Source organism: Euwallacea similis, chromosome 15 (genome assembly GCF_039881205.1).
Source record: "Euwallacea similis isolate ESF13 chromosome 15, ESF131.1, whole genome shotgun sequence".
Taxonomy (NCBI): domain Eukaryota; kingdom Metazoa; phylum Arthropoda; class Insecta; order Coleoptera; family Curculionidae; genus Euwallacea; species Euwallacea similis.
The window spans coordinates 608,271-629,093 of NC_089623.1; the positions used below are offsets into that span (position 1 = coordinate 608,271).

The 20,823-nt window shown below is 36.2% G+C and overlaps 4 protein-coding genes across 7 annotated transcripts in view; 3 read left to right on the forward strand and 1 right to left on the reverse strand.

The window, feature by feature from the left end:
• The window catches only part of LOC136413888 (uncharacterized), a 148,456-nt gene that overhangs the window by 86,385 nt on the left and 41,248 nt on the right, over positions 1-20,823 (forward strand). The gene's annotated exons all lie outside the window — the stretch shown is intronic.
• On the reverse strand, positions 19-868 carry LOC136413744 (putative glutathione-specific gamma-glutamylcyclotransferase 2). The gene has a single exon (XM_066397443.1). The coding sequence runs from the start codon at positions 666-668 to the stop codon at positions 93-95; it is 576 nt and encodes a 191-aa protein (XP_066253540.1). The 5' UTR covers positions 669-868; the 3' UTR covers positions 19-92.
• On the forward strand, positions 1,173-5,150 carry LOC136413739 (SCY1-like protein 2). The gene is made up of 5 exons (XM_066397437.1): positions 1,173-2,026; positions 3,129-3,334; positions 3,382-3,684; positions 3,738-4,046; positions 4,126-5,150. The coding sequence occupies exons 1-5, from the start codon at positions 1,267-1,269 to the stop codon at positions 5,056-5,058; spliced, it is 2,511 nt and encodes an 836-aa protein (XP_066253534.1). The 5' UTR covers positions 1,173-1,266; the 3' UTR covers positions 5,059-5,150.
• shd (cytochrome P450 family 24 subfamily A member shade) lies at positions 13,529-19,252 on the forward strand. Its single transcript, XM_066397439.1, has 7 exons — positions 13,529-13,866; positions 13,924-14,342; positions 14,396-14,602; positions 18,144-18,382; positions 18,438-18,611; positions 18,665-18,846; positions 18,901-19,252. The coding sequence occupies exons 2-7, from the start codon at positions 13,940-13,942 to the stop codon at positions 19,136-19,138; spliced, it is 1,443 nt and encodes a 480-aa protein (XP_066253536.1). The 5' UTR covers positions 13,529-13,866; positions 13,924-13,939; the 3' UTR covers positions 19,139-19,252.

Below are 20,823 nucleotides of genomic sequence, written 5' to 3' on the forward strand. Positions count from 1 at the left end.
CCATGAAAACATCCCATAATAAAAATATACATATATTTGCCAAAACAAAAATAATAAAACAGGAATAAATACTTTAAAGTTTTACATCTGTATCAAGCTGTATCACAAGTGTCCAGCTGGCCAAACCGACTGTCCAGTTTAAGTAACTTAATTACTTTGGACTCAAGTTCAAACAAATGATCATCCTTAGCTTCAGGCACAACCTCCCTCATTATCTTCGCCAAATTGCATACATAATCAATATTAGGCCCACTAGGACCTATAGATTTCACTACTTGCTCTGCTATATCATCCAATTCAGCATGTCCAGCATAATTGGGGTTATCATGAGCAGCCAAATAAATTGTCATATCAAAGGGCTGAATTGAAGTGTCTTTTGGATAGAATTTTACAGTTTTCCTTTCGTAACCACCCTTTTCACGGTAATCTAAATGTTTTACCACATTCTCTACATTGCACTCTTTTATCCTATAAGCAATGCCATACACCATTGACTGTTCTGAGGCTGGAATAAGTGTAACAACACGTCCAGGGTTTTCCGGGGTGCCACGGTGATCTGTGCTGAATTGATAGAATCTGCGTTCATAGCTTCTGATATAACCTATTATCTTCTCAACATATGGGAAATCAACTTTCCACATTAAGGATCCATAGCCAAATACCCACATGATATCTTATGAACTCTGGAATGTGTGATAGTAGAATATTCAAACAAAAGAAGAATATATATTTCAAAGAGCGGTGAAGCTGAAATAATTAATAAATTCAGCTTTAGAATGTCATCCAAAAATTCCTTTTCTAGGAACAACGATTTTTATAACGGTTCATCTGACCTAATTAACGAAATAGTTTTGATTATATTAATTACTATTAAACTTAAAATTAAGTAATAACTAGTCAAACAAAACGTCATTTAAATGACAATGGGATCTTTGCGAAAAGTACCTATAATATGGATTGGATTAATTTCTATCAGCTGATTCTCAACCAATCACATTAGCTCCGTTTACAGCGAGCCAATCAGACTAGGTAAAAATCAGCTGATAGGGTTCAATGATCTAGTCATCCTTTTCGAAAAAATTTAATATCAAAGTGACAGCTGTCATTGTCAGATGTTTACAATCAAAGTTAAAGTATATATTTATTTACTTTTTGCCTGTTTATTGTTCTCACCCAATTTTCACTGAATTCAGAACTTCTGGAAGTCGTGGATATTGTTACAAGAGTTTAAAGGAAATCTGCAAGCTTAGCATCAACAAATTTAACATGGAAGTGTTCAATAAGTATTTATACCAAGTCGGGACCTCCGTGAGTCAAACAGTCTCACAGTTGTCCGGAGTTCTTCCGGGAAATCCTGTGACTCGAGAATATGAATCATCAGCTCACATCGCCTCTGCAGGCCCAGGGCTATTATGGAAGATTTACAAGGGAGTTAAAAGATCCACAAAACAAGAAGCTTCTATTTTCGTATTTGAGAAAAGACAGCTTGAAAAATGGAACAAACATGATAGAGAATTGGTCCTGGAAAGCCTGAAGCATGGAGTACAACAATTGACTAAAATCAGACACCCACAAGTACTTACAGTGCAGCACTCTTTAGAGGAGAGCAGAGATAGTTTAGCTTTTGCCACAGAACCAGTATTTGCCAGTCTGGCTAATGTTCTAGGGGAAACCATAAATATGCCTCAGCCAGCTAATATGTCAGATTACAAGTTTTTTGACATAGAAATTAAATATGGAATGTTGCAAATTGCTGAAGGGCTGCAGTTCTTGCATAATGATGTCAAACTGCTTCACAAAAATATATGTCCTGAGAGTATTGTGATCAATAATGCAGGGGTTTGGAAAATTTTTGGACTGGACTTTTGTATCCACAATACCAATCCTGCAAATCAACCTGCTAATTTTCCATTTCAAGATTTTTCACCCACTTTGCCAAATGTCTGCCAGCCAAATTTGAATTATTTGGCTCCAGAATGTGTTCTAAGTCAAAATCATTCCACAGCAAGTGATATGTTTTCTTTAGGTAAGTTTTGTTTATAACTAGAAATGGATCATGGAAAAATAAAATATGATGAAATATTAGGCATGATTAATGTTGTTACAAGATTATGTAAAGCTAATGGTGTAAGGTTACATTTTATTGTGTGTCTAAGATGGGTTGTGGATTCAAAAAACTAATTTCTGCAAGAGAAAAATTAGTATTTTGGTAATATTCACATAAATCCAAAAAGGTGCAACAATATGTTTTACATTGTATTGGCGAAGTGTGTGTTCCATGTTTTTGATTTATCAAGGGTGAGTCCCAATTTTATACTTCTATTGAGAACAGAATTTTTCCTCAAAAGAGAGAAAATTAATTCAGGAAGTTCAGCTTTTCCCTTTTAGTGAACAGGACAATGACCAGCTTCCTGAGACTGACTACCAGCTTTTTCTTTGGGCACACTACATCTAGCACCTGAATGGGGCTGGATGTGCAATTGCCTGTTCAATTTCTTAAAAATATTCCTACGTCATTTGCATAGGTTTATGATTTAACTTTCCATAGCACCAGAGATTGTGCTATGGAATTGATTGTCCACAAGCTCTGACCTAAGGAGAAGGGACAAAACCCCCTTGCAGATAAGTTCTCGCCACCTTGAATATAGCCAAGTCCCTATGTAAGGTAGTTTTAATCATTTACTATTCCAACATATTGTGGATTCAGTTAGTGATTGTCATTTCAACCCCTTGTGATTTAACTGAATTAAGTAGCTAGTAATCTGGTAGCGCATTTTTAAATACTCGTCCTATGTCCTAGAAAATTCCCTCTGCCAAGCCCTTATTAAATGGGGGTTTGACTAATGTTTGCCATCAGGTGAGATCTAAGTCCAAGAAATGGTGTAATTTTGTAAATACTTCATTAACTATTGTTATTTAGCTATACTGCATTTGGAATGTGTACCTTGTTGATTATAAATTATCTTGAATTTGCAAAAAAATCCATAAAAATGAAATAAACTTTCGCTTATTTATTGTCCCAACAACTTCTTTAATTTGAATGTCTTATTAAATTATTTGATTTCTTGTATTTTGTGCCATAAAAAAATTCATTTTTGCCATGATTTATTGTTTCTTTTTCTTAATAGGTATGTTAGCTTATACATTACATTCCCCTGGTAAACAATGCTTATCGCCTGTTCGAGATCTGCAGCAGTTTAAGACCAGAGCGCTACAGTTTAAAAACTTTAGTTCACCTAAACTCCAATCCATTCCAGATGATCTCCGAGAGTTTGTAAAACTATTATTGAATATTACTCCTGAAATCCGACCTGATGCACATCAATTCATCAAGGTAGTAATTTATTTAACAAAGAACTTATTTAAGAATTGTGCTTTTAGATTCCATATTTTGATGATGTGGGTATAAAAACTCTGACATATTTAGATTCATTGCTGCAATGGGACAATTTGCAAAAGAGTCAGTTTTATAAAGGTTTGCCTGAGGCTTTAAAAAAGTTACCTCATAGAGTGAAACTGCAAAGGGTTTTGTCTTGTGTGGTTCGAGATTTAGGGCAATCCACCATGGTTCCCTTTATATTACCCAGCATATTTGAAATCGCCCATGATTGCTCTAAAGAGGAATATAAAGCCTTTGTGCTTCCGCATTTGAAACCAATAATGAAGTTAATTGAACCTATTCAAGTAAGTTATTGATTTTACGGAAAATTTTATGGAAATCTAGAGAATGTTTGTAGATTCTTTTAATTATGCTCCAAAAAATGGAGCTGCTGCTCAAACTCACTCCAGCTGAAGATATTCAACTGCATGTTCTACCAATGTTGTACAGAGGATTGGATTCCGACTCTCCACAAATTCATGAATTGTGTTTATTGGTGTTACCGACATTTGCAGGCCTTTTAGATCATGGAAATGTGAAGAACAGCCTCCTTCCCAGGATTAAGAAATTGTGCTTGAGCACCTCCACTCTGAGTGTGCGGGTGAATTGTCTTTTGTGTGTCGGGAAGTTGCTGGAGCATTTAGATAAATGGCTGGTGTTGGATGAGGTATAATAAACACGATATTGATTTCCATTTCTCTTGTTTACTATATTGATTTTATCATCGGTTTTTTTTGTTCCATCAGGTGTTGCCGTTTTTACCGCAGATCCCCTCACGAGAACCTGCAGTTCTCATGGGAATACTCGGCATTTACAAAATCGCTATGAATCACAAGAAATTGGGCATTAGCAAGGAAATTATGGCCACCAGAATCTTGCCTTTCCTCATACCTTTGTGCATCGAAAACGGCTTAACTTTGGCCCAATTTAACGCCATAACTTCGGTTGTTAAAGAAATGTTCCAAGCTGTTGAAAGCGAGCACAGAACGAAATTAGAGCAATTGAATTCTGTTAAAGATGAAGAGAAAATATTGGCCTCGACAATGCCTTCCATGACGCACCCTGTGAAAGCTGTGGAGCTTGAAGATGATCTTACTACTTTGAGGCTGGAAAGTAGCGTTTTGAACTCGAGAAATCCCGCTCCTGCTCCCTCCATGAGCATAGAGCAGAAACAGGCAATGGCAAGGCATCAAGAAAGTTTGAAGATGTTCAATAATCAACCCAATAGAGAATCTAAGAAGATCCTAAGCCCTTGTGCAGCTCAACCGAAAGATCTGACTTCTAGTTTGTCCAATAGCGACTTTGGAGATTTTCTTAGCTCGTCACCTGCACCCTTAAACAACAATTTAAGGCAATTAACAGGAGGAAGCTTCACAAATAATGTCACAAACGCCAATTACAGGCCAAATTCCACATTTCAACCTCTAACGCCGAATATAAATCAAAATTTTAGTCCTTGGATGAGCAATCAGCCGCAAAATTCCGCGTTTAGAGCTCAGCAAACTCAGAATTGGTCAGCTCTGGACAATTTGCTGCCTGTAAATTTGAATTCAGCAGCAAATAAGACTCCGATGAATCAAATTGGTGGCAGTCAAATACCGTTAATTCCTCAAGCGCCTTCGAATGCCTCAAATAATAATCAATTGAGTAAGAGTGATTTACTGGATTTTTTGAATTAATTGAACTTTGAGTAGGCATTTGGTGTGTTATTTATTTAGAACATTAAGTTTTTAAACGACAAGCTTATTTATTGTTTTGTTAGGTATTTAAATTGTCTTTAAACAATTTATATTTATTTGAAAATTTTATTTATATATGATGGTTAAGTGGTAGTATTGTTGGCTGATTTTCCAAGGCGGAAAAGTAGCTTATATATTTTGATGTTTTTGTTGAATAAACTGTTTGATTTTAGTTCTCTGAATAATACGGATAACCTAGTTGAACTTACACGTTTGTGGACACACAATAAAAAAAATGCAAAACACTAGTTTTTATCACCTTCTTAGTGTGACTAGTGATTAGGCCAAAGTGTATGTATGCGGAAACCCTCGTACATCCAGATACTGCTGATCTAAGCAATATTTTTATAAGAAATATTTACTTGAATTCCTCTTTTTTATAGATATACTGCACACATTCCTATTTTTTTGCACTTTATTCGTTGTTTTGGTTTTTTTAGTAAAAGAAACGTTGCAAATTTGAACAAATTCCGTTTCGATGCCATTCCGTTCCTTTTAACGCGAATTCCCTTTCTTTTGGTTTTAGAAAAAGCTGTGTCTCAAATACAAAAAACAGCTTTTAGGGTTTTTGAGTTGTAGTTTTTCAAAAACTCGAGTTAAAATTAGAAAGTTGCGTAGTCAGATTTCATCACTCTGTATTCGTTTAAAGATGAATGGAAATTTGTTTTTCGAAATTGTTAATAAAAATATCCATCTTCCTAGTTTCGGGAAGATGTTATACACCGTGAGAAAACAGCATATTTTCCATACTACATAAAATTAAACTGTATAATAAATAATTCTGTTATTCGGATTAACATGATTAATTTTTGGTCCTCGCCTAACTTGTAATAATGTGTTTGTCGAAAAATCGGCCTTTAATTAGCTTTGAAGATAGAACTATGTCTAGGATTAGCTTAAGTAGCCCAACATATGAACATGACCTTTGTAGAGCCGTGTTTATAAATTACCTTTTTTAGCACCAGCTCAAACAATATATCTAGTAAATGCCCTCCTCGGCTTTGATGACACATTAGTATTCTTTTGCCAAAATGTTCAATAACTTTTTGACACAAATGTAGTTGGATTTCAGTGATACAATGTCTGATCTCCTCTTTCAAAGCTTGGGTGGTCTCGGGTTTATTTACATAAACTTTCGACTTCAAAAAGCCCCAGAGAAAAAAGTCCAAAGGCATTAAATTGTACGATCTAGGTGGCCAATTCAAAGCGCCCAAGCGGGGGGTTACACCACCAGGGAATGTCTCGTGCAATAATGCTATTATTTCACGTGATCTATGGCAAGTGGTACGGTCCTATTGGAACTACATGTCCTTGAGATCAATACCGTCTATGTGGGGCACAAGAAACTGGGATGTCATCCTCAGATACTGTTCGTTATTGACTGTTTGTGCATCGCCGGCAGCATCTTTAAAGAAAAATAGTCCAATGATGCCTCTTGCTCAAAATCCACACCAAACAATAACACGTTTGGGATGAATTTTCTTCTCATGAATCACATGTGGATTTTCAATACCCAAAAAGCAACAAATTTGCTTATTTATGATCAATATGAAAACGGACCTCATCTCTGAAGATGATTTTGGTGGAAAAATTGCTGTTCACTTTTTGTTGTTTGATGATCTAATGATGAATTCTCTTCTCTGTGTATGATCTGTAGGCTTGAAATTGTCGAATTTTATAGGTATGAAGATGCAAACCTTTAGCGAGAATACGTCGCATAGTGCTTCTTATAATGTTCAATTCTTGAGCACGATGCCGAACACATGTTCTTCGACTTTTGGCCACATTCTGGTAAATGGGCGTGATGTTTTCTTCAAAATGCAACACGTGGGTAAACACGTGTCAATGGTTTCACATGAGTAATCAATTAAGTTTCCTCAAATTTTCTTACGAGCTTCACTATAGTTGGAACGTTTCCCGACCAAAAATTGAAAACAATTTGTGTATCGTAGCTGCCAAATCTTCACCATTTTTGAAGTAATATTTAATAATTAAAACATGTTGTGGTGTTGAATATTGGTCCATTTTTTTAAAATTAAGCAAGGCGCCAAATTTAAATTTTGCGCTCTTGTTGGGACACCCTTTACTACCCAGTTAAATCACCTTGGGATGATCCGTGCTAACTTTGTATGCAACGTGTGTGTGTTTGTCGAGTAATTTTTGCAAAAATTTAAATTTAATTGTCCTCGTTGGATTCACCTTCAAAAATACAATTCAAAGATGTCTTTAAATTAAATACTCGAATTGACCTCTATTTGTTTCTATACAAAAATATAAACATGATTCAAACATTCCAAGAACATTTTCTAAAACTTGCAGCGATAATTAGCGGCATCCCCAAATTATTCGTTGTCATAAGTTATCCAGAAAAGTTGGTTTTGTTTGGTATATTTTAGCATGAAAATACCCCCAAAAAACTTCAAAGACGTCAAATCTGGTGATCTAGCTGGCCATTCTATACGTCCAATTCAATACTCGGGAAAATGATCGTTTAGAAAATTTCCAACAGTGTATAATGAAACGGGGCTCCATCCTGTTGAAAAAAAGCGGTTTTCAAACTTAAAACGTCTATTTCCAATATTTCAATAATTTGCAGATAGATTAAATTTTGCAGCGTATCGAGATAAATGGCGCCGATCAAGTTTTCCGTGAGGAAAAATGGGTCAACGACATGATTGTTTAATATCCCAGCTCAAACATTGAATTTTTCAGAATGTTTGTGCTTGCTCTTCTCGCATTAAATGGGAGTTAACTTCGCTTCAACATCGACAGTTGTGCTAATTCACGTGACCATTCAAGAAAAATGAAGATCCATCCGAGAAACAAATGCTGCAGAGTAGACGTCAATCAATGTTTGGGTGGTCTGACATTTCACAGAATTCCTGACCTCTGTAAAATCCTCTTCATTTAGTTTCTGGACAAGATTTATTTGGTAAGGATGAAATTTATATATTTAAGAATTCTAGCGACAGATGATCTGCTGACTTCAGAGCTTGTGATCATCTTCGAATGAATTGCGTATTGTTCATTAAAGCAAAGAGGCCCAAAACACCAACTGAAGTATCTTCGTTGTTGACAACCCTTACCGGGGGGTGCATCCAGTTGTGAACATTCCCCTGAATTTTTCTGTGTATTTGTGGCAAATAAATTTATCAGGACGATGCTGGTTAAGCATTCTTGCAGCAACCCTTCCACATTTGCCACTTGAGCAATGGAAACTCACAAATTCTATACGTTTTTGAATTGAAAATGCCATGTTTAGGTTTCAAATCTGCTCACAATTAACAAAATCAGGTCCCACCTGGTAGAAAATAGCAAACCCAGCAACATCTTTTTGTTGAAATTGATCAAATCCAGAAGCGATAAGTAGAGAATTTACAAAAAAATCTGATTTTTTCTTACAAGCGAATTTAACTATGAAAAATTAAATTTAAATTTTTGCAAAAACGACTCATCAAAATTGCTTTTCTTGGGGCCTGTCGTAAAGAGGGTTCCAGAGCTGGGTATCACATGACCTTTCTTCTTCATTCAAATTTGGGAAGTTGTAACGCCACCTCTCGGAGGGTTGCTCGTTCAGACGTCAATTATACGTCAAAACATGTCTCCTAAAAAAAGCCACTCGACGTGTTTTGGGGAAATTTCTCCAAACAGGACAGAAAAAACATCCTGGGTGGCTCCTTTTCATTGGAACACCCTGTATTTGAAGGCTATGGGGGTAACCTGATGGTTTGTTCTTCGGGGATCTGAGACTCAAAGACTCATTTTAACTTGAAGTTTCAGTTTGAACCGCTTCTGTTTTCGACCGTACCACTTGTAGGCCTCCAGGCGTCGGTCGCCAGTTATGGATAGACGGAAAATTGGCAGGTTCTTCTCCATACTTTGGCAGGTCAGTAAAAGTAATTTTAAAGAGGTTCAGGATGTCCATGATCGGGTCTTTAAAAGCAACACGGAACTCTTCTCAGCTATGGCTTTGAGAAGATGCAAACCGGCCATTGTCCTCTCCAGGTTGCGGAAATTTCGAAACTCCTTAGTAGGTATTAGCGAGCAGTCTGAGAGCAAAACCTCGAGAGAGCTTAAAACACATATATGCTCATTCATAAAAAAAACCTAAACCAGTCCACTTAGCCGAATTAGCAAACATAGACGCAATATTCACATGACCTCCTCAGGCTTTTTTCATAAAGTAAAACACCCTGACCAAGGTCAAGGTCGACATCTCGCACAAAGTAATTACAAAACAATACATGTCGCTCGGAGGTAGGTACCCATGTGGTACTATGCCATTATTACCGCATAGCACGTTCGCGTATCACACACCTCTTTATTTTTACATTTGTTTTGATGGGATCATGTTCGCAAGGGGAAGTCGGTTTCAAGTTCGATAGTTGCGTTTGCCAATAATTTTATGCGCTTCAAGTGTATTAGGTAATTATTTATAGCACATAATTTAAACGAAGCAAAAGCTACTAAAAATTTTAAAAGCTGGCCGGTCATAGAGCAGCAGTGAGGGAATGTGGAAGCTCAGAGATGAGCCTCAAGTGCCTCAATGTTGGAGGGCGTACCCAGGGATAACAGTTGGACGCCGAAGATAAAACGGCCAACAAGAAATATCTGGGCAAAGAACTGAACGTGACCTTAAGGTTCGGGGGATGGGGAGCTAAGGCCAGATTTGTAAGCGATAAACGAACAGCTAAAAACTTTTAGAAGAGAAGAACCGAATTTCATATGAAGAGAATAAAGTTCTTACCTACTTAAAAGATATATGTTACATACAGGGTTGGTCCGCACATTTAGACATCACCTACTACTTTTATTATTAAAAAAACTTTTAATAAAAAAGTTGTAGGGTTTATCCTAAATCGCCAAAAAATGTTGAATAATTAATTAATTTTAAAATTATTTACACCAAAAAAACGCACTTTAAATACCTCTTAATATGAGGTACATATCGCGATAGGGTTTATTATATAATTTAATAATTTTATATAATTAATTTAAGATTTTGGGGTGGCTGGGGGCGCAGGAGTGTGCGTGATACTAATACTTTTGCTGCCAAAAATGTCCCTCCTTGCAACCTTTCAGGTCCCCACAAACCGCATGTCAGTGTCTCTTCGTTCTGATGATAAGTTTCTGGGATGGTAATTTTTAAATGAACACTCTGTATGTGGTAACACATGAATGGGAGAAATAATAAAAGGCATGGACAAATTTCCCAGAAATGAACCAAATATGCTACTAATGAATATGAATAGTTGTGTTCAGGGTAGTGAAACACCCATAGCTGGGAACTCCTAGGAATATTTCCATGGCGGACAATTAAATCGCCCTTTAATGGATACCATCAAGAAACTCTATAGTCGTGTATGTTTGCTACTTGTTCGTTTTTTCTTTTCTGCATGTACACAATTAAAACCGAATTTTCCCATCAAAAACATCTTGCACCAGTCATGAATACGACATTTTATTAGATTAATAAAACCATACTTCCGCCATCAGTAACTGTCGGCGAAGCTCGAGAGCAATGGCTTTTGCCCTGAACTATTCTGTTCTCATCGAGCTGTTCCTCTTGTGGTTCAACGTTTGGTACCAGCGAACTATCTAGATGTGCGGGTACTACGCGCGGTTCTTTTAAATGATCCTTGTTGTTATTGTTATCGTTAGATGCTTCCGCATGTAGATGGAGTCGCGTGTGCGGGAGAAAAATTGCTCTGAATTTTTAAATAGACGGTACCAGTTCGGAGTTGAGTAATATTTAGAGGTGAGTTTCATTCGTTTAAAAATGGAGGTGGGATTTTAGTTTTTAAAAGTAGAAATGGAGGATGAAATGGGAAAAAATGCTTTAACCATTTTCGAGATGCTTGTATTGGAGTGGGTTTAAATTCGCGTTATTAGGGAAAAAACTTCAACGTCAGGTAAGAAATGCAGCAGGGGCTTTATCAACTGAAGCTGTTTAAACGTGAAACTTTACTGCATTTCTCCAGTTTCAAGCTTAATTATTCCCGTAATTTGAGAGAAGCTGCATTGTGTGTTCAATCTCATCTGAGCTATCAGAATCTCCAACAAGGTCTTACAGGAAAAAATTCAAAGTACCTCCTTAGGCAGATCTAACTCATAAATTTTGAGTAGATGCAAGACTAATCTGGACCATTAAAAACAGTGAAGAATTTCACACAAGACCTGCATGTATCCTCTCGAAAATCTTGCCGATAACTCGACCTTTTTGTCGAAATGCTCATTTTCAGTAAGTTAAATCTAAAACTTTCTCTTCAGCGACCAAATTCACTGTTTGCACCTAATTTAGAACACTTTCTGCTATAGAATTTGGGAAAAAAGTCGCACAAACAAATTGCCTAGCTTAATGAACTGTAACGGAATGCCATTTGCGCCGTTACAGTCTGTAACATTTGATCGAGTACATGCAAAGCTTTGACGGACTTTTTATCCCACGACCGGGCAGAAAACTCAATTTCAAAAAAACTGGTTCTATTGTTGTTGAAATCGGCTTTTGCACGTTTTGCTTCCTCGATGAACAATAATTTGCGAAGTATATAAAGGGCGTTTCGTTAGTGAAGGTACATAGATGAGCATGGCAAATAACAAGAAGTGGAAGTTCAGAAGAAGCATGTCTTAACGTGACGAAAAAAAAATGCCAGTAATAGCAAAGATGTAAGAATGTTGGCAAGAAACCTAAAAGAGGACGAAGCAAATTAATGTAGAAAGTACTTTGAAAACTCTCCACCTCTTGGAAAAGTATGGAATCCATTCGATAGCTCTTATCGTGCGCCTTTGTTCTATTAATTGCAACACGGACTTAATTAAATTTTGAAAGAATTTTGGTGAAAATTTTATATTTCGATTCTTCTATAACTTCATAATTCTCACTCTTTAAAAGCTTTTCTCAAAAAGTCTCAAAAACGAACTTAAAACAATTTTGAGTCACCTCGTTGCATTTTGAATTCAGAAACAGTGAAGACCAGAAATTCACCTCCATAATTTCTTCCTCAATAATTTAATTTCGAAATATCATTCCTTAGCAATGTCAAACCTCACCATACCACATCCAAAGTCAAATTTTGGACGAAGACTTCATATGAGTATTTCTGTGAGTGTGTTCTTCTGGAGCTTTTTTCGAGTTGAGTAATTGGTTCTGAAGGTCTTTTTTTACGCTTCGAAAGCGTTTTGAAATATTTTTGAACCAGCGATAATTTGAAATTTGTATCTTCTCTTTGCATTCTGAGCCCAAGTTTAGAAATGAAGATATTACAACTCTTTTCAGGGGTTTAAGTCTTCATCATGATGCATCTTTTTTCGTATAAAAAGAACGGAAAAGAAGCTCATGGCAATATAAGGTGTCTTTGAACATAGTGCCATAAATTCAACCACGTATTCTTGGTCTTAAAATATGATAAAAACTTCATGCATATAAACGTATATTATCGCAAGGTGGTTCATTTTCGATATACGGGGTGTGAAAAGTTAGTTCTCGAAGATGGTTTTTTTGTTAATATTTTCGAAACACTTCGGGATAAATTAATGAAATCTTGTATTTTATTATAGCGTTTTGTGTTCTTTTTGAGTATGAAGAAGTTACCACATTTTTCTAGGGGTGAGTGAGGGGTCTTTAAAAGATTTATTTTCTTTCTATTAGAAACGTATTCTTTTGTGGAAGGGACAGATTTTCTGACCAATGGTTTTACATGAAGAGATTATCTCCCTGTTTTACAAGATATGTTCTAAGAACGATTTGCAATTTCTTATGGTATTTAAAGAAAAAGAGCTCCTATAAACATGTGGCGGGAAACGCTTAAATTCAGAGATACAGGGTGTTGAAAATTAAAAATATACATATTACTATTTGAAATAAATTTAAATCGGTCAGTTCTGGGTCTTTAATATTTTGCAGTTATTGTGCGTTGATAAAGCGCTGCACTTTTAGTACAGTTAATTTTTATCTGCCGCCAGTGGCGTAGTTAGGCCTAAGTCAGTTGACGTTTTCGTCATAAAATGTAAACTAGTAATGGATGTTTCAACATTTTTATTATTCTCGCATTCTTCTAACATTTTACAACAAAAAAGGTGTCTTGATTTGTTTGCCTTTTTGCCCAAAGGAAGAAATCAAGCGGCGTTAAGTCGGGAGACCTTGCCGGCCATTCTATTGCTCCCCTCTTGCCAACCTACCACCAGTTTATGATTTTTATTATTTTACGCACTGAACCTAATGAAATTTTTCGTGGGATACTTTCCTCAGTAATGTAGCTGGCTCGGCTGCGAACTGTCCTAGCACTATATAAATCTTTATTGAAGAATGGATTTACCCTAAACATTAACAATCTACTCCACTTGCCTTTTTTCTAGTGTTACCGGATCCGTACAAACTGCAACGGAATAAATTCTGAAACAAACAAGCTACCTCATATTAATTTCCGAAAGGTCATCAGAACACAATTTTTAATTCCGTAGTACACAAATTAAACAATACTCATACGTATGCTTTATCTTCCTATTTATGAATATTTCTGTCCGCAAATAAACGACACGCCGGACTGAGTATATATACAAAGTTAATCAGTTCCACTTTGATTCGTGATAAGCGAAGCAAAATAAAACGACTATGTATATGTTTAATATTTAAATTTGGATTTTTTGGCTTGAAATGAGATTTTTTCCTAGCGTATAAATTAAAGCAATTCGAGAATTCACAGCAAAGGCTGCGAGACCGATGGTTTAGTTCTCAGAACCGCACTTCAGGTAATGCAGGGCTTAGTTTTCTATTCCTAGCTAATCTAATACTTTAGTCTTCCACAGCACCAAAATCGAAGGGATGATCGACGTGGTAACCTGCTTCTTAGGAGCTATTTTTTTCATCTTCATCGGATTCCGGCCTCCCTGGCAGACAAAGAAGCTGCAAGATTTCAAGTGCAAAGATATTCCAGGTCCCTTTTCGGTGCCCTTCATTGGGACTGGGTGGCTGTTTCTGGTAGGGCGTTACCACACTAGCAAAATACCTGAGTTTTACCGGGAAATGAGGGAGAAATATGGAAGAATTTTTAAAGAAGAAGCCCTCTTCAATGTTCCCATTATCAGTGTTTTTGAAAGGAGTGATATCGAGAAGGTGCTAAGGAGCACCGGAAAGTGCCCCATCAGGCCTCCTACTGCTGCTGTGGCTAAATACCGAACGGAGCATCCTGAAAGGTATGCCAGTACTGGATTGGTCAATGAACAAGGTAGAAGAGAGTTTATGAGTTTTGATTATGGTAGGGAATGATTTTTCATATAGGAGAGAAATGGCAGTTTCTAAGAACTTCACTAACAACAGTGCTGACAAGTCCTAAGACAATACAAGATTTCTTGCCCCAAATGGATGAAATCGTAGATGATTGGTGCCATCTAATCAAGCAGAGCAGGAACCAGAGAGGCTATATTGAGCATCTAGAAGAATTAGCAGGGAGATTGGGTTTGGAAGCAATTTGTGCCTTGGTGCTGGGTAAGTAGATAATATTATGTATATTGGGTATTTCCTAAGTAAGGTTTGTGACTTCAGAGAACAATTTCTTATGCTATTTAAAGAAAAAAGTTCCTGTAAACACGTGACCGGAAACGCGTAGATTATGAGACAGAGGATGTTGAAATTAAAAAAAAAAATTATTATTTGAAATAAATTTGGAACCGCCAATGGTAGATTTTTAAAATTTTGCAGTTATTGTACATTATTACTATAAAGTCAATTTTTATCTGCGGCCAGTGGCGCAGTTAAGCGTGACTGAATCGACGTTTTTGTCATAAAACGTAGAATGCTAATGGATTTTTGACGTTTTTATTATTTTCGGACTCGCCTAACATTTTACACAAAAAAAATCCCTTCATTTTTTTCGGCTGATACTAACTTATTTTCAGAAAAATGGCCGGCAACTACATAAAACAACTTTAGAGTTTCCACACAATATTAAAGCATTTCATTGCAAAATACAAAATATAAGAAATGCAACAAAAAATAGATTTTTTTTCAAATTATAGAGAACCTTCCAGCAGTTTCCAAATTTATTTCTCACTTAATTCTCATTTGATTTTTGTATCGCTGTTAATTTTTACTCAAAAATTTTGTTTTCTGTCCCCCTATTTTTGACGAATTAAAATATGCGTTTATAAAATTGTAGAGATATTTTATAAATCATTGACGTACCAGAAAGTTTTTCGATATTTTTTCTTTTTTTCGCTCTACTTCCGAATTCAAAATTGGGTCTATTATCCCTCTGCTTTTATCTATAAAATAATTTTTTGGGTCTATAAAGAATGTTTGCCGCATTCAGTATACGTTAAATCATTGGCGTATCCTAATCTTTTAAGATTCGGCATTATTCCGAATTTATTTCACACATTTGAGTTTTTTGCCCTTTGTTTGGTGTCTAACTTGAAAATTGTGTTTTGTACGCCCCTGTTCTTGCTGCCTTCAAATGTTCAACTTACATAAAACTCTTGCGGTATTCAACAACTTTTAGAAATTTAGTTTTGCACTTCTCCAATACACTTCTGCTTTTAGTATGAATACTTGGCAGGATTATTTGCTAAATTATAAAGAACCATTTCTGTGCTCAGTATAAGTAAAATTGTTCGCGTTTAATGACCATTTACGATTTAGCAATTTGGCACTGTTATTTTTCACATTTAATATTTTTGTTGTTGAATCTTACTTGAATAATATTCTATACGCCCCAGTTTTACTGTGCCCCCAATGAGAACCGTTACAGTGTTTTATACACAGCGCTTGTAAAAAGTATTACAACACGTTTATAACTTTCATAAATCCGATATTTTAAAAAAATGCTTAAACACGTATAATTTTATTTAAAAAAAAGGCATTTAACGCGTTATTTTTCGATTTTCACAACTTTCACCCCTATCCAGCCGCCCCTATTAACTTTTTATTTTCAAATGGAGAGGTACCCAGTGTAGTATATCAAATGAAGGGTAATTCCATAAGGAATTCAATGTTATACTCAAAACTAAAATTGGATCTAATGTGTGCTTTAAGGTACAAGTTGTTCCATTTGGAATAAGCAAGTTAATGAGATTTGAAATCGTGCAACTTCGGAGGCACGCTTCAAATTGAAATACATCAAAACGTAACTTGTTAGATCCTGTTTGTGTCCCAGAACACTGATTCCAAAATTTGCAATTTATTTTTTTTAGATTAGCGCATAATACCGATTGCCGTGGGACCTTGTAGCTATCAAAATTTTCAAATTTTCCAGTATATCTCGGAAACGATAAATTTTAGACATAGTAAGACACTTTAGATAAACTGGACTTAAAATTTAATGAAAAATCTAAAAATGATTAAAAAAAATTACGTTTCATTTAAAATAACGAAGTTGGTAGGTACTTCCGGTATAACCGGAAGTGACGCCATTTTCAAAATATTTTTCTTGGATTCAAAATGGTTATAACAGAAACTGATCATGCAAAAATAGTGGCTTTAGTGGAAGAAGGGCATTCGCAGAGGTTTGTAGCTGAGCGAATATGCGTTTCTCAAAGCGACGTCTCCCGCATATGAAATTCCTATTTAGAAACTAACTGGGTCCAAGATTAACCCAGAAAGGGCTGTAGGTGTGAAAGCGGAATCGCCATATATACTTAACAATCCAGCGAAATCCTATTACGGCAATACCAAAAGCTTCGAAAAGAACTTAGACATGTACTTAGAGTTGCCATTTCTTGTTCGACCTTAAGAAAATGAATCATTCAGTGTGGTTTGCGATATCGTCGGCTAATAAGGATTCTTCGGCTATAATTTCAACACAGACCTCGTCAATTGCAATGGAATGAACAGCACATATTTCTACCCAAAGGATTTTGGAATTTTGTTTTTTTCTGATGAGACCAGAATTTGTCTAGTAAATAATAGCCGCCGAATTCGAGTTTGGAGAGAGCCAATAAGAATTGCTTAATCTACTCATATTCGCCTCGTACCTCCTTTTACGGGAGGAAGTGCCATATTTTAGGACTGGTACAACATCCGACGGGCGATAGATACATTATGAACATTCTGGATCCATGGATTATACCATGGTGAGGGGCTGCTGGTGACAGATTTGTCTTCATGAAGAACAATGCCCGTCTTCCTCATCCTACTATGGCAGAAAATTACTACCTAGGAAAGAGAGGGGATCAACCGTTTAGCTTGGCCTCCTTTGTCGCCTGACATGAACCCTAGAGAATACGCTTGAGATATGCTTTCCAGGGCTGTGAACTCTTGTAAAAATTTTTCCAGAAACATACAAAAACTTATTGTTGCTGTTGCAAAAGAATGGTAGCATATTCCTCAATATCATATAGCAAACTTTGCTCGAAGCATGCAGCGACCTCTTCAAGCTTGTAATGATGCCAGGTTTTAAAGTTTAAGATTTAATAGTAAAATAATTATGGTACACACTAATTGTCTTTTAATTAAAATTCTTTAAAATATAGATATTTCATACACTTTGAACCACATAATAAATTATCCAAGAATCAAGGTGATGCAAAACTTTTGAAGCTGAGTACCTTTCTATTGGATAATTACTGAAGCTTGCGAAATTCATTAAGGAGGTCTAAATCAACTGAAAAAAAATGGTTGTTATGAAATACAGCGGCTAAGATATCAAATTTCCACGGAGGATAAGTTGCATTTCAGATGTAAACAAGCCAGGATTGCATCAAGATACCTGCCTCTAAAGTATCTTTTTCCCTCTGTTGGTACATCAGCGAGCTAATTTGAATAAATACCAGTAAAACCGCATGTTTGAATAAAACACGCATATATATTTTCAACCAAAATTCCTATAACATAATTAGGCGGAACTTGTTTACTCACATCACTGTGGGAGCAGACATTTTATTGCCACAGCCAAACATTGAATTAAACTTGACTTTGAAATTCTTCAACGTGGGTAGAAACGTCCTGTCTAAGCACGTAAATTACATTAAAAACGAAAGCCGCGAGTTCAATGTCAATGCTGACATTATTATTAAAAAGATGCAATTTGTAGGTAGAAGAATGGGGTTTTTGATCGAGGATCAACGATGTGAAGTAGCAGAAAAGCTGGCTGATTCGGTGCATGAAAACTTCAAAGCATGTAGAGATACCTACTTCGGGCTGCCTTTATGGAAACTCCGTGAGACTGAGACATACAAGAGGCTCTGCAATAGCGAGAGGGAAATGTATGAGTTCGCATCTGAGTTGATTAAAAACGCTGATGATTCTGTTAGGGACAGCGCAGTATTTCAGGTAGATCAAAAACTTTAAATCAAAAAAGAAAATATACACTTGAACTCCATTTCAGTCAGTTCTGAACGCCAATATAGATGGTAGAGAGAAGAAGTCTGCAATCGTCGATTTTCTAGCAGCAGGAATTTATACCTTAAAAAACAGCCTATTATTTCTGCTGTACCAGGTAGCGCTGCATCCAGATTGCCAGGAAAATATCATTAAAGACCAAACTAAGGCATACATAAAGGCACTGTTACTCACCCTTAGATCTCAGCAACTACTTACTTCGCATCTCTTTAGGCATGTTCGATGGAAACTTTCCGACTTACTCCTACCGTTCACGCTTTGGCCAGGGTAACAGAGTGCGATTTGGAGCTTTCAGGATTCCACGTGGACGCAGGAAGTGTAGTGTTATGCCAGACCTCTTTGGCGTGCCAAAACGAAGTTAACTTCAAAGATGCCAAAATATTCAAACCAGAAAGGTAACGATAACAAGTCTTGTTGTGCGCAAAACTTGCTTTTATGTAACTTTCCAGATGGTTGAACGAAGACAGAAATGAAACTGCTGCAGCTGCCGCCTACCTGGTAACCCCTTTCGGATATGGGAAGAGGATTTGTCCAGGAAAACGATTCATTGAACAGGTATTGCCGGTAATTCTGGATAAAATGGTTCAGGAATTTGTGGTCAGTGTAGAGAAACCGATGGAATTGGCTTTCGAGTTCCTGGTTTCTCCTAAAGCGCCAGTATGTATGAGATTTAGGGATCGAATTTGATGTTCGTTAGCAGCAAAATATTGCGAACTCATAATCAGAGACTTTTATTGTTGTATGAATATCATTATTCTATTGTTTTATATACATTTTAAATTTACAAAATATACATATGTTTTCCAAGAGCTTTAGCTATAAATCCTGTGATAAGATGTAGAAGTCTAAGATTTTTTGTAATCATAAGGGTAATTATAAATTCTATTATTTTTTCGAGCGATTTATCAATTTGAGCAGTTCTCAGAACCTGAAGGAGATAAGATGCTACAATAATACACACAGCTTCAAAAGTTTTACATCACCTGATTTTTCTGTTTTAAACTAATTCACGGGTCACGAGAACTTTGTTACCTTCATATTTATAGTTTTTCATTAACAACAATGCCCTTTTTGTATCGATAAACATTTTTTATATATATTTTTTAAATTAAAAATTAAAGGTTTATTTTGGCCAGTACCATTTTAGGGTTAGCCATTAATCGCCAAGTCATACCACACATTGATTAGGCTTGAAGGAAAGAAGGGTATTCGCAAAGGTGTGTGGCAGAGCAAAGAGACGTTTCTCAAAGAGACTTCCCCCGTTTTCGCTATTTAGAGATCAACTCTAGAAAAGATGGACCCAGAAGTGGCTGTAGGCGTGTTACCAACCAAAGACAGAGTCGCTATATACACTTAACAATTCGACGAAATTCTACTTTACAAGAGTTTCGAAGGGAAGTTAGACGTGCACTTGAAGCTACCATTTCTTGTTCAACGCTAAGAAGACAAATCACTCAGTCTTGTGTGCGATGACGTTGACCACTAAGAGTTCCTCAGCTACAATATCAACACAGACCTCGTTGATTGCGGTTGACTGAACAGCACATAGGCACTCTTACCCGAAGGATTTTGATTTTTATTTGTAATAAGACCAGAATTTGTCTAGTAAATAATAGCCGACGAATTCGAGTTTGGAGAGAGCCAACAAGAGCTGCTAAACTTGCCCACGCTTGCCACATGCCTTCTTTTGCGGAAAAATGTGCTATATTTTGATATGGTATAATGTAGGACGGGCAATACTATGGCAGTAAATAGCTACCTTCAAAGTGAAGGAATCAACCATTTAGATTGGCCTTCCTTGTCGCCTGACACGAACCATATAGAACATGCTTGTGATATGCTTTCCAGAGCTGTGAACTTTCGAAGAAATCCTTCCAGAACCAATAGCTTGTTATTGCTGCTGCAGAAAAATGGCAACATGTTTCTCAAGATCTTACAGCTAACCTTGTTCAAAGCATACAGCGACATTTTCAAGCTTGTATTGATCCAGGGAAATATACGTTATTAATTTCTTTTTTATTTTGCAAATTTTTGGTGAAAATGTATGTTTTTTGTCTTTAAGAGTTGGTTTTATGGTTTAAAATTTAATGGTACAGTAATTATGGTCAAAACTAATTGATTTTTAATCAAAATTCATTAATAAATAAATATTTGATACATTTTTTGCACTACATGACAAAATATCCAATAAAGTAATGCAAAACTTTTAAAGCTATGTGTGTGGTAAATGCTATTTTAAAAACACAACTGACTGCCGCAAAATTACTTTATATTGCTATTTTTTCCGTTTAAAAATCTCCAACTCTCGCTGCTTTTTCATTAAATTACTTTTAAAATGTTTATGTTGATAATTAATCGTGTGCTGGTAGACT